The sequence below is a fragment of the Fukomys damarensis genome, unplaced genomic scaffold, assembly GCF_012274545.1.
Source record: "Fukomys damarensis isolate Sample0158 unplaced genomic scaffold, DMR_v1.0_HiC HiC_scaffold_37, whole genome shotgun sequence".
Taxonomy (NCBI): Eukaryota; Metazoa; Chordata; class Mammalia; order Rodentia; family Bathyergidae; genus Fukomys; species Fukomys damarensis.
The window spans coordinates 68309748-68322850 of record NW_022900949.1 but is presented as its reverse complement, the minus strand read 5'-3'; the positions used below and the strand labels follow the sequence as shown (position 1 = coordinate 68322850).

At 34.1% G+C, this 13103-nt stretch overlaps 1 protein-coding gene across 3 annotated transcripts in view; it reads left to right on the top strand.

Moving 5' to 3' along the window:
* Positions 1-13103, top strand: part of Rnf13 (ring finger protein 13) — a 137232-nt gene that overhangs the window by 48775 nt on the left and 75354 nt on the right. For all 3 annotated transcript variants that reach the window (XM_010625296.2, XM_019207640.2, XM_019207641.2), the window contains one exon: positions 1206-1331. In XM_010625296.2, coding sequence (XP_010623598.1) covers positions 1206-1331 — 126 coding nt within the window. The remainder of the gene's footprint in view (positions 1-1205; positions 1332-13103) is intronic.

Below are 13103 nucleotides of genomic sequence, written 5' to 3'. Positions count from 1 at the left end.
CTTAGAGTTCTTATATATTAGCATAAAGAGCCCCTGTCAGAAGCATGGATGAAGAGGATCTTTGATTGTAGAACAAGCATCATTTTAATAAGAAAGGAGTGACCCCAAGAGTGACAGGGCAACACCATCTTGGCTAGTCTAAGTTTTTTACTTTGTTTTTTTTTATATGGGGGATCAAACTTGGGCCCTTGCCCTTGCAAGGCAGGTGGTGGAACTACTGAGCTAAATCCCTGGCAATAATGTAAGACTTTTTTTTTTTGGTACCAGGGATCAAACTAGGCTATTCTTAGTTTAGAGACAAGAGTTTTGTCAAATTAATTGACAAAGTTCATCATGCTGCTTGGTAGGCTTTGTGGATGAAATAAGGAAAATTTGTATTTAGTTTTAAGTAAATCACCTCTGAGGGAAGGATAGGAATTAGTAAGCTACTTTAGTAAGGTACTCATTTTAGAATCATTCCATAGGAAAGGCATTTAATACTTTAGTACCTTTTTAAATTCAATCAATTTAGGGCAAAAAGTTTGTTTTGAGGAGTTTTAGCTTATCTGGATTTGATTTTTATGTTTTCTTAAGTTTAAAAATAATATGGGTGTGTTATAATAGATTCAACAATACAGAAATGATTAAAAAAGAGAAATTGTTTCCCATTCACACTTGTAGATTCTTTTTGTTTGTACTGTGTTTCATTGGCTCCAATCTACATTTTTATTGCCACAGTTTAACATCTCTAAAATGATGGGGATGGTGTCTTTTTTGTTTTTGTTTTTTGAAGCAAGGTCTCACTGTGTAGTTCAGGCTGGCAAGACCCTCTCTTTATAAAATATAGAAAAGGATTGGGGCTATGACTCAGGGTGAAGGTCCTGTGTTCAGTCCCTTGTACTGTGGAAAAAAAAAGATATTCTTGGTTTAGGAATGTCAGTTATTGCGGAGAAATACAACAACATGTTGATAGTGGTTGTCTTTTTGCATGATTGTCCCATGTGTGATTAAAAAGAAAAAGAAAAATTAATATTGGAACTTATTTTAAAGAACTGAATGCTTATGAAACCAAATACTACTTTAGAAGCTCTGAGATTGTGAACAGTTATAGTTGCCAAATAATACATACAGCATAATGTGAAACACATAAAGCAAAGATGTATACAGCAGTAAGTTGATTCATTAAGTGAAACAGAGCAATAACTTTATTACTAATTCTTTTTCAGGGTTTTTTGATTAATTCAAAACCAGAGAATGCTTGTGAACCCATAGTACCTCCACCAGTAAAAGACAATTCATCTGGCACTTTCATCGTGTTAATTAGAAGACTTGATTGTAATTTTGATATAAAGGTACTACTTTCATTTTTATTTTTAAAATTATTTAATTTTAATTCTCTTGTTTCAGAAAAGATTTAAGGTAGTGTACAAAATGATTCAGTTAAAAAAGCAAAAAAAGAGATGGTGAAGGCAAAAAAAAAATGGGAGCAGATTTGCTTAAGTCTTAAACATTTTCTATGTTTGCTACACACTTACTTTAAGCAACTAAAGTATCCAGTACAAAGAGAAAGATACCGTCAGTTTTCTGATTTTTCCTAGGATTAAAATGAGCAAGTTGGGAGTAGAACATAATCATCACTATTGATTCTAAGAATTTTAAGGTATTTGCTGGGTAAGATACCCAACTTGATGGAGATTTACTTAATCTAATCTAAAATGGAAGCTTCACTGGTCAGTTTTATTTTAATGCCTTAACCCTTCCAGTCCCAATACAACAACTAATCCTTACCTATATCTATGCTGACATTGAGATCTCTCTTTTGTAACACATTTATTTTGTCACTGTATCAAGTTTTGTCTGGCTGAAGTGGGCTAAGCTGCCGTTTCAAATAGTAAACAAAGTTCACCAAGGCAGATGTGGTGGCGCGGGCCTGTAATTCCAGGCTGGGGCTTGGGAGCTGAGGCAGGAGGATCGCAGTGAGTTTGAGGCCAGCCTGAGCTATATAGTGGGACGCTGCCCGAGACAGTGATACCAACAAAGTCCGCCATGGACTGTCCCTTCCTGTTATTAATAGGAAAATTCCTTAGGCCAGTTATATCAAGTAGAGTTTGAATAAAGAAAAATCAAAACAAATTAAAACAAAAGTGATTTGTGGATCAGGTATCTCCCAGAAAGAGCTGATTCTGAGAACTCTACTCAACAACATACCAACATGATCAATTAGCATTTACAGAAAAATGCAAGTAAGGGGTACACAAAAACTTAATTGGATATAGTTAGTCTACCAGGCAACTGGTTATAGCTTAGTTAATGGCTTACAGGGCCTCTTGCTATTCTCAAAAGCTCAGTACTATGTTTAAAGTGTAGATGAATTGGTCTTTTGAGCTCAATTCAAGAGCATAATTGAAATCAATTACTATTTTATTTAACTCTGTTTATTACCAGTGCTACTCTAGAGGCATGGCTTTTACAAATCTGCTTTGGGATTTTTTTTTTTTTTTTTTTTGTGCCGGGTATCAAACTCAGAACCTTTGACTTACAAGGCAGGTGGCAGAACCACTCAGCTAAATTCTCAGCCCACAGATCTGCTTTTGGGTTCATTTTGGCAAAAGATCTGTACTGAGTCTTGCATAGAACAATCTTAGATGTTACTTTTTGTAGACAGTCTCAGGGCTGGGTGTTGTACAGTGTCTTACGCATACCCACAGAGTGGACATGGGATGTGATATCATGTACTTTCCACAGCTCGATCACAGCTGATTACTCTCTTCAGTAGGAAAGGTTGCCCTCCCTCTTGCTGACACCTCCACAACAAACTCATTAAAAAAATAGTGAATGTTATTAAGGTGCTTGAAAATGTAGAGCACTATAAATGATAATACTATTACTGTTTTATTTTATCCACAAATCTAGACTCTCAATAACCTTTAAATGGGGAATAGAGTTTGAAGTAGAATCTAGTAAAGACTTCTTGCTCTTTAGAATTGTGTATATAGTTTCATAAGAATTAAATATTTCATAAGAAAATATTTCATAAGAATTAAACTGCTATATTTGATCCAGAACTGAACTATAATGATTACAGGTTATTCCAACCAAAATGAAATATTATCCTAACATTGTATTAACTTCTTGCTGCTAAGAAATTAAAAATAAACTAATTATTTTGATTCTGAGATTTATTTCTCTATATGCTGTACAATTTCTCAGTATAGTATTTGGTCACAAGAAATTAGAAGCTTGGTTATTACTTTGTTGTTATTGTTGGGGACCAGCCACGATATACATAGATTGGAGGGATTTAAGGGCTTTCTTTCAAAGAAACAACTGAATTATTTTACACAAATAAGAACAGGCTGTTTCTTTCAAAGTTTTCCCTGGAAAAAGGTACCCTTTACACTATAGACGGTGAAAAGAAAAGAAACAAGGAATAAAAATTAATCAAAATAGTTCAGATGATTCATGATGTTGCCTATTTCAAGATTTACTTTTTGTTTTTCTTTAGGTTTTTTTCAAAGATAAATATTGTACTGGAATTTAAGAAGCCTGATTTTTGTTACTTCTTCCTTCAAAGTTAGGGATGGAATAAAATTTATTTGCATCTATAAAGGAAGTGGCAGATTTTCTCTATACAAACACTCAAGTGATTTGTGACTCAGAGACAGCCATGAAGACAGCACGAGTCAATCAGCAACTCTTGGAGAATAGTGAATTGCATGTGATAAAGAGAGCACGGTTAAAACTTTTCTCTCTTGTTGAGAGAACATTTGAATCTTTTAATCTATCCTGCCCTGAAAATATGTGGAAAAACTCATGTTTATATGAAGCCTTTAGATATATGGAATATTCAGAAGGCCGCAAGAGGAACTAAATAATCACTTTTACTAACACTGACAAAAATGTGTCCTCTGAAAACTTAAGCATTTTAGAGGAAAGCAAAACAATGCTATTTTGTTTGTCTTTATACAATGCTGTTGTTCACTGTGACAAAACGCAATTGTTTAGAAATGTTAGTTTTTGGTGAGGGTGAGCATTTGAGGATAAAAAACATTGTTGGATCTTTGATAAATACATTAAGGCAATGATAGATCTTTAAATTAGAAATATGACTGAGGAATTTTGAGAAAGAGATCTAAAATGAAGTATCTTCTCTTTGAAACATTTCCTGATATCCTCTAATACAGAATTGATTACTTCTTTTGTATGCTATGTACTTATTTAATCCCACGTTAGTCTGTATAATCTATATGAGGGGAAAGATAATGTTGTATACCTCTAGTAACAAATATATGTAGATCGAAAGATTTTCAACTAATTTTAGTTGATTAGGAAATAATATCATTGGAATCTTTCACTAACTTTATGTTCATTTTATTTAATGTCCTTGGAAGTCTTTCTAAATCTATGTGTTAGTTATCCCATTTTTCTCAGGTTTCAAATACTTCACAAGAATTGAAAAAATTTCCACAAACGTGTTCTTGATTATTTTTGTGTGTGAAATTTAATATTCCAAAGTAGCCCTCCAGTTTTTCTTTGTAGGCAGGCTTTTCACTGTCCCATCTCAGGCCTCTAGCCAACGTCATTTCTGGACATTCTGAAAGCATCACTCTGCTCCCATCTCAGTAATACTAAGCAAGTATATGTCACTTCAGTAGAAATTACAGTGGACCCTTGACTTAAAAACTTGATCGGTTCCTGAGGACTGATTGTAACTCAAGTTAGTTGTAAGTCACTACAGCTGAGATCTGGATGTTTACCTGGGTACATATGTAGTGTAAGTAACAGGCAGATGAAACTTCCATTAACCTAATTAACTCCTTGTTCATATGTCAGGCTGATTATAACTTGAGGGTCCTCTGTAAACTGCAAATTACTATCTCAAGTCTTTTAATATCATTATTTAATATTTCCTACTGTCGTCTAAATATTATTACAAAGTGATTCCTAACCTTTGCTATTAATCTACTTCAGAATAATGTTTTTTAAGATGTAGTAAAATAACTGTGTTCAAGGGCCAGGAACTTAGCTCAGTGGCACCATGTCTGCCTTACAAGTGCAAGAGCCTGAGTTTGATCTCTGGTATAAAAAAAAAAAATGTTTTCAAGAATTGTCAAAGGATGGAAGATGGGCTTGTTGGTGCCTCCCTATAATCCCAGTGCTCTGGGAGACTGAGACAGAAGATTTGCAAATTCAAGCTCATCTTGGACAGTTTAGAATTTAGTGAGCCCTTGTCTCAAAAAATACAAAAATGGTTGAGAATGAAGCTCAATGTGGAGATCCTGTGTTTCCACTGAGCACCACATACACATGTGTGTACATGCACATACACACAAACCACACACACACACACACACACACACACACACAGAATTCTCAAAGAATGGACACATTTCTACCCATATACGCTTCAATCAAACAGCTTTATGTATTAGCCCATTCATTAAGTTATCAGAATACATTTTCTGGAGGGACTCTAGGGAGCTTCATATACATGTAGATTAGAAGCCAGTTGCAGTGGAGCATGCCTGTAATCCCAGCTCTCTGGGAGACAAGGCAGAAGGATTGTAAGGTTGAGCCCAGCCTGAGCAATATAGTGACTTAGCAAGGCCATGTCTCAAAAAGAGGGAAGTTGGGGTCGTAGTTTACTGCAAAGACTGGATTCAGTCCCCAGAACCAGGGGCAGGAGGGTTAAATTGGAGAGTGAAGTAAAGTTCCAGTCCTCTGATATCGCTAGAACTGCGAGACCCAGCATATAGCTGGATGATTAGAAAAGGCTATGCTCCAAAACTGTCTAGTTACCTGTATTCTGCCATGTTTTTGTTGTTTCCACTGGCTATCTTTCTGAGTTCCGAAACATACTACCCAAAAAAGTATGCAAAAATATAATTTTATATTCAATTTAAAGAATAATAAAATGAATATCTACATGCGCACTACTCAGTTTGAGAGATTTGTTAGTTTCTAATATGTAAACCTGCCCCCTCTATGCCCTATAGTACTGGAGATTAAAGCCAGCGCCTTGTACTGGGCTACATCTGCAGCCTTTTTTTATTTAAGTTGCTAAATTGCCCAGGCTGGATTTGAAATTTGGATTTTTCCGCGTCAGCTTCTCAGAGTGCTGGAATTACAGGTGTTGGATACCATGCCTGGCCTAATGTATTACTTTAATCAGACTTTATTAGGCATTGTTATCAAGTAATTCGTTTAGCTTTAGCTTTTTTAGGTATTATATCTACGGATCTTCATAATGAAAGGGCTATTTGAACTACTTTTATATTGATTTCAAATGCTTTAAATAAATTGATGTTACATTTACTATTCAGTAATTATAGTAATTGCTTATTAAACTACCCAGTGTAGTTATTAAAACTTGTGATTCTTTGCCGAGGCCAGATCAAATCCCAGATGTACTGTGTATTTTATGTTTCTTTTCTTTCTTTCTTTTTTTTGGTACTGGGGATTGAACTCGGGCCCTTGTGCTTGCAAGGCAGGTGGCAGAATCACTGAGCCAAACCCCTGGCCCTACTTTATGTTTCTTTACTGTTGATTCTTTCTTTTGTTCCATAGTTCTGTTTTCTTGATTATAGTTTAAATTCGTAGGTGTGTCTTTTCGAATTTAAGCTTCTTGGAAATATTGGTTACATTTTGTGCAGTTGTGTGTATTGAGTTTTAAGTACAGTTCCTAGAGCGGCAGGAGGTGGGAGACATGTATTACTCAGATCTGTCGCTGGGTGGCGCTGAGCATTAAAATTCTCATTATAGTCGCTCCATTACAAGTGCAATGTAAGTCGCTGTCATCCCTGGAATTTCATAGTAGGCAGATAGCAAGTACAAAGAGTTACCCTTTTGTTGCACACAAAGTTCTTCCAAAAGCTTTATTTTCAGTGTAAGTGGGTTGAAATGGAGACTTGCTCTATTAGGTTGAAAAATAAGATTTGAGGGCCGGGGATTTAGCTCAGTGGTTCCACCTCCTGCCTTGCAAGCACAGAGTTGAGACCCGAGTTGATCCCCGGTACCAAAAACAACAAACAAACAAAAAAACCCGAAAAATAAGATTTGACTGGAATATGAATTTTGTCAGTATCCAAAAATATATATACTTTGATCAGAGCCTTCATTGTATGTATGTATGTATGTATGTATGTATGTATTTATTTATTTATTTGGTACCGGGGATAAAACTCGCTGTAGCACTTGCGAGACAGGCGAACGCACCACTGAGCTAAATCCCTGGCCCCAGAGCCTTCATTTTAATATGTACTTTAGTATATATAGATTAAAACATAGTTAATAACTATCTTTTAGACTTGCCATCAAATAAATGTTTAGGCATCTTATGATTAGACTCACTAATTATAATTGGTTAAGTTCATTACAAAGTACATTTTTTCCTATTTAAAGCAGCTTTACCTTTACTTCAGGCTAATCAGGTATCAGAAATAGATGCATATGGAGGTTATTCAGGTTTTCTTAGTGTTACCAGCAAAAAGGACTATTTAACTTAAAATTAACTTTATTAAATTAACAATTTTATTTTATTATTTTTAGTACTATGTATGTGCCAGACACAATATTAAACTTTACTGACAATGGCCACATTTATGACCTGTAAGATAAAGACTTTGATTTTGTGACGCTGTGTTGCATAATGATTGTTCCAATATGTGGAAAGGCATCAGTCCCTTTTCTCATGGCGGTCAACCTACAGAACAGTGAGAACTACCTATATGTGTGGCTGTCAAAATTCTTTGACTGTAACCCATAGTTAGAAATTTACTTTTACTCATTCATCTATATCTATCTATCTATCTCATATCCAAATAGTAAGGTTTCCTGAAGTGGTGCTAACCTATGCTACCCATAATACTTTGGTAGATGACATTCTTTTTTATTTAAAAAATAAATTTTACTTGAGATTTTACTTCTTTGTAGTAATGTGTCATGAGCTGTAGTTTTAAAAATACTGAGTTGGGCCAACTTTTTTTGTAGCAGTGAAACCTGGTCTAGACACTAAAATATGCTTCTGCTCAAGCAGTTATAAACTCAAAAATTGTTTTTTATTTATTTTATATTAAATCGTATCTCCCACTATTTAAAAACTGCCTGCCCACTTACTTAACAGTTTGACTTTAAAACAGTATCATAAGGTCTTTAGTTTCTTGGTATTCTTCTTTTTTTTGGTACCGAGGCTAAAACTTGGGACCTTGCACTTGTGAGGCAGGTGGTGGAACCACTGAGATAAATCCCTGGCCTGGTTTTCTGGTATTCTTGAAACAAATAAGTATGGCTTTTCATATAACACAGAAGATTTTGCCACTCCTACTAAACTTTTTTCTAATGAAGTAAATTTACTGTTTCCCTAAGCCTAAGTAAATATGTTCGGTGGTTTTGTGCCATTTTTTCAAAAGGTCACTTCTTACAGAACATACTTCAAATAAGAAAAGGAATGTGCTTTTTGTATCTCCACAACAAACATCAAATACTTTGGCATTAAAATGTGTATTTCTGACAATTTTTCTGGGAAGTTTTATGCACCTAATTTTTCTTTAAAGAGGATAATTCTTATCAGGTTTATTCCTTTGTTTTTCTACTACAGAATAGAAGGAGGCTCTAATGATTGTACCAGTTATTAAGCATAGTGAGAAACACAAAGTGATATGTGACACTTAACATTAAGGACAGAAACGCAGTGACAGTCTATTGAAATGTGTTCATGATGATCCTTGAGTAACTGGAAAAGGTCATTTCATATTTGATGACCTTTGCTTGAGAAAGCTGGGAGAATGCGGTGTATTAAGAATGTTTTTTCCATAGTGACTGAAGTAAAACTTTTAAGGTATTTTTTTAAAGGGGAACTAAAAAGGAAATTCTGTTCTTGTGGCTTACATCTTCCTACAGATGGCTGGATAAACATTTAAGTTAACTGCAGGTGGTTTATATGAGAAGTGTTTTCCTAGAATTGAAATATGTACCAATAAACAAGGTTGTTTCTTTCCTAAAGGGGCATAAGGTCTGACATTCAGAATGCTTAAAATATTACTTAAAATTTTACTGTTAGTTCTCTTTCACTTTTCAAAGTAGAATCAGTAGTTTATCTAGTAATTAATATTTTACAAAAAAGCATAAAAGAAACAATCTCATTAATTTTAAGGTATTCTTTTACAATATGAATCACCATGAATTAATTTTTTCCTATGTGGTTTCCATTTAAAGATAAGTCCAGCAGGATTTTATCTTTTTGAGAACATTGTGAAATTAATTTATATTATTTCATTCATGAACCATGCTTATTGAAAATTATTTTTTTTAAGTTAATTATGTGGAACTGACCTAGTTGAAATATATCAGGTTGTCAAAAGTACTTGCTGGATATTAAAAAATAATGCCCTTAAAATAAAAATTTGTAGTTTAATTTATAATAAATAAGGACAGAAGCATAGGTATCCTCCTGGAAATTAATCAATTTTTGTTTTAAATTATTTTAAAATGCCATATTTTGTCTTTACTACAGCAGCATTCTCTCACATGTCCACAACTGTTACTAAGGAAATTTAATATTGATAAATAATATTATATAATGATTTCAGCACATTTAAACTTTCAAATTGTCTCCAAAATACTTCCTTACAGATGTTTTTAAAACCATTTCAGTACTGACACATGAAACACATGTTGAATTTAGTTGTCACATCTTTTAATCTGCTCTCGATCCTTTCTCCCTCCTTTTGTACTTTTGTGTTTATGTTTAGTAATTTCTATTGTTTTACTGTTAGAGTAACTGTTTTGTTTCTTCTGCAGTGTCTCTTTTAAGCTCATCCAGTAAACTTTTCATATTGTAGTAGTTTTTCTCTAGAACTTTCATTATATATTCACATATGTTTATCTTCCGTTTCTCTGAACGTTAATGTTCATAATTTCCTTCAGTTATTTGAAGGAATGATTTGTAATTTGATCTATTCATATATTATGATTATAAATCATACTTTATCATAGCTGCTTTAAAGTCCTTGTCTACAATTTCCTATATGCCATTTCTGGATCTGTTTTTGTTGACTGACTCTTCTTCTGACTATGGGTCACATTTTCCTACATCTTTGTAGTGTTCCAATAAAATTTGATTGGTTGCTGGACATTATGTTGTTCTAAGTCTGCATTTCTCGTCTTTAAGGAGCACTTCATTTAGGTGACAGTTAAGTTACTTACAGATGAGCTGAGTAGCTTTGGAGGCTTATTTTAAAAGTTTATTTCATTGATCAAGGGTAGCCTTCATTCTAGGACTATCATTGCAGCTACTCCTCTGATAATGTGTGATCTTTCTAGTGTCCTCTGAGTGTTGAAGGAAGTTTCTTTCTTTGGCTGGTGAAGACTAACTTTTCTTGACTGAGTTCTAGGAGTTGTTCATCTTAAGCCCCCAGTGACTCTTTTTTCCCCTGGTGACGCTGTTTGTCGAGCCTCATGGAATCTCATTGTATGCATACAACTCTTTATCTTTAACCAAAGACTCAGGGGGACTCCATACGGATTTCTGAAGTGATGTTTCTGCCTGTTATCCTCCTCTCTGGCACTCTAGTCTGCAAATTTAAATTTAAGTCATCTGAGCTTTCCTGAACTCATTGTCTTTGTGTGGACTGCTGTGCTTTGTGTTATTCAGCTGGGCTGTGATCCAGTCAAAAAAGACAATTTTGGAGATCACCTTTTTTTCATTATTTCAGGGAGACAAGTCTTGTGCTGATTGTTCAGTCTTTAAAAACAGTTTCATTAAATTTGTCCAGTTTTCTAGTTGTTTATAAAGGAAAGAGAAATCTGTGTCAATCACTGTATCATGATCCAATGCAAAAGTTTCCCCACTCTTTGTCTTTTGTGACACTGATATTCTGGAAGAATCCAGGCCACTTATTATTTTATAAAATGCCCCCTTTTATTTATCTTGATTTTTTCCTCCATATTAGATTTGTGTTAAACATTTTTTCCAGGAATATTAAGTTTATTCCTTGATAATTTGTGGCTATGTATATACATATATAAGAGATATACATATACATATATATATATGTGTGTAGAATACAATGAAGAACCTTAAACATATATTAAACCTTATACCGAAAAAATAATGTTTTCTTTTTTTAATGGTTATGGTTTGGAAAGAATTGACTTTTTTCTATGTTGAGCTTTCTCCCCTGAAAATTGATTAGGCTGCATTTCCAGTCTCCTCTACAGTTACTTGGTTTATCAGACTGAATCTTGACCAATGAAATGTATGAGCAAGTGATAAAATTGTTTCCAATATTGGAACAAATAAATTCAAGGGAAAATTTTTCCAGTCTTTTTCCTATCTGGCAGTGAATTGCATACAGGAATTTCTTAGAATATTGAAGATGCTTCTTAGTTAGAACATTCATTTTGGATTTCCCGTGATTAAAAAGTAAACATTTTTCATTAAGCTTCTGAAGTTTTAGAGCTAACATTAACTTACCTAATAATACATATGACAGAAAGAAAACTTTAAATTCTGAAGAATTAATGTATTAAGAACAATTGTAATAAATAAATAAAAAAAGCAATTGATTTTTGTACATTGCCCTTTTGTATTGCCACATTGCCACTGAGCTAAATCCCTGGCCTTATATGTGGATTCTTTAATAAGATACTGTATAGAAAAGCCAGTGTTATTTGCCCATAGAGATAATTTTACTTTTCATCCTGAATACCTTTTATTTCATTTTCTTGCCTAGTTTGCCTAGCTAGAGCCTTTTGTACAATAGTGAGTAGGAATGTGAAAGTGAAATCCTTGTCTGTTTTGTTGTACTTGAGATACGGTCTTACTGTGTAGTTCAGATTGGCCTTGAACTCACTGTGTAGCCTGGGCTGGCCTCAAATTTGGAGCAATCCTCTTACCTCAGCCACCGGTGTTCTGGGATTACAGGCCTGTGCCACCAAGTTTGACTCTAATTTTTGTTTTTTGGTACCAGGGATCGAACTCGGGTCCTTGCGCTTGCAAGGCAGGGAGTGGAACCACTGAGCTAAATCCCTGGCCCTCTGACTCTAATTTTAAAGAAAAGTATTCAATGGGCCAGGGAGCACAAGGTCCTGAGTTCAATCCCCAGTACCGCAAAAAAGAAAAAAAGAAAAGTATTCAATCTTTCACCCATAAGTATGGTATTAGTTGGGAATGTTTTTTGTGATGCTCGTTATCATGTTGAGGAACTCCCCTTTGGTTTTTAAAAAAATTTATTTATTTATTATTTTTTTTTCTTTTTATTGAGTTTATTGGTACAATCTAGGTATACAATACAGTTACATGCATCCTTGGGATTCTTTGCCTTTACCTAATAGGTCTTGATTCTCATTTTTTTCCCTTGTCCCTGTCCTCCCTTCACCCCCTCCTCCCCTCCCCATTTACAAACACTTTATTTCCATTTTTTCAGTTTCTCATATTTTTTTCCTCTCCCTTATTACCTTTCCCCCACCCTTCCCACTTTCCCTGCACCTTTAGCCCTTTACTTCCTATTTCACATTATTAATTATCTCATTAGGATCCTGTGTACTATTATAGTTTTTCACACCAAAGAAACTATTCGGTATTTCAGTTAAAGAAATTTCTGTATGAACATTAAAAATAGGGAATCCTAAAATAAAACTAAAAAGGAAAGTAAAAGAGAAAAGGCAATGATGTAACATTAAAATAATCCTTAATTCTGGAGATGAAAATGGTCCCCAAACATACTTAAATTGCTTCTTGCTCTTATAGTCTTATTCTTTTTTTCATAATTTAGAGAATACTTTGTTTCTGTAATCAAACCCACATAGATAAGACCTTACATATTTAGTACGATGTGTTACCACTGTACACATGGAAAAAAAAAAAATTAACATTTCTAGACCAATGTGGTTGTCCATTTCTATACAATGCCAACTCAACACAGTAAATTGACATGACTTTTTCCAAAGTTGGCAGCACTGTTAAAGTTTCCCAAAATTCATTTTATATATATATATTCATTTTATATATATATTTATATAAAAAGACTAATAATAGTATGTTATGCATTGATAGCAGCAACAGCTTTTCCAGGTTCTGCAGTCATCTGAACAAAATTATAGACATTCAGCACATTCCATTAAAA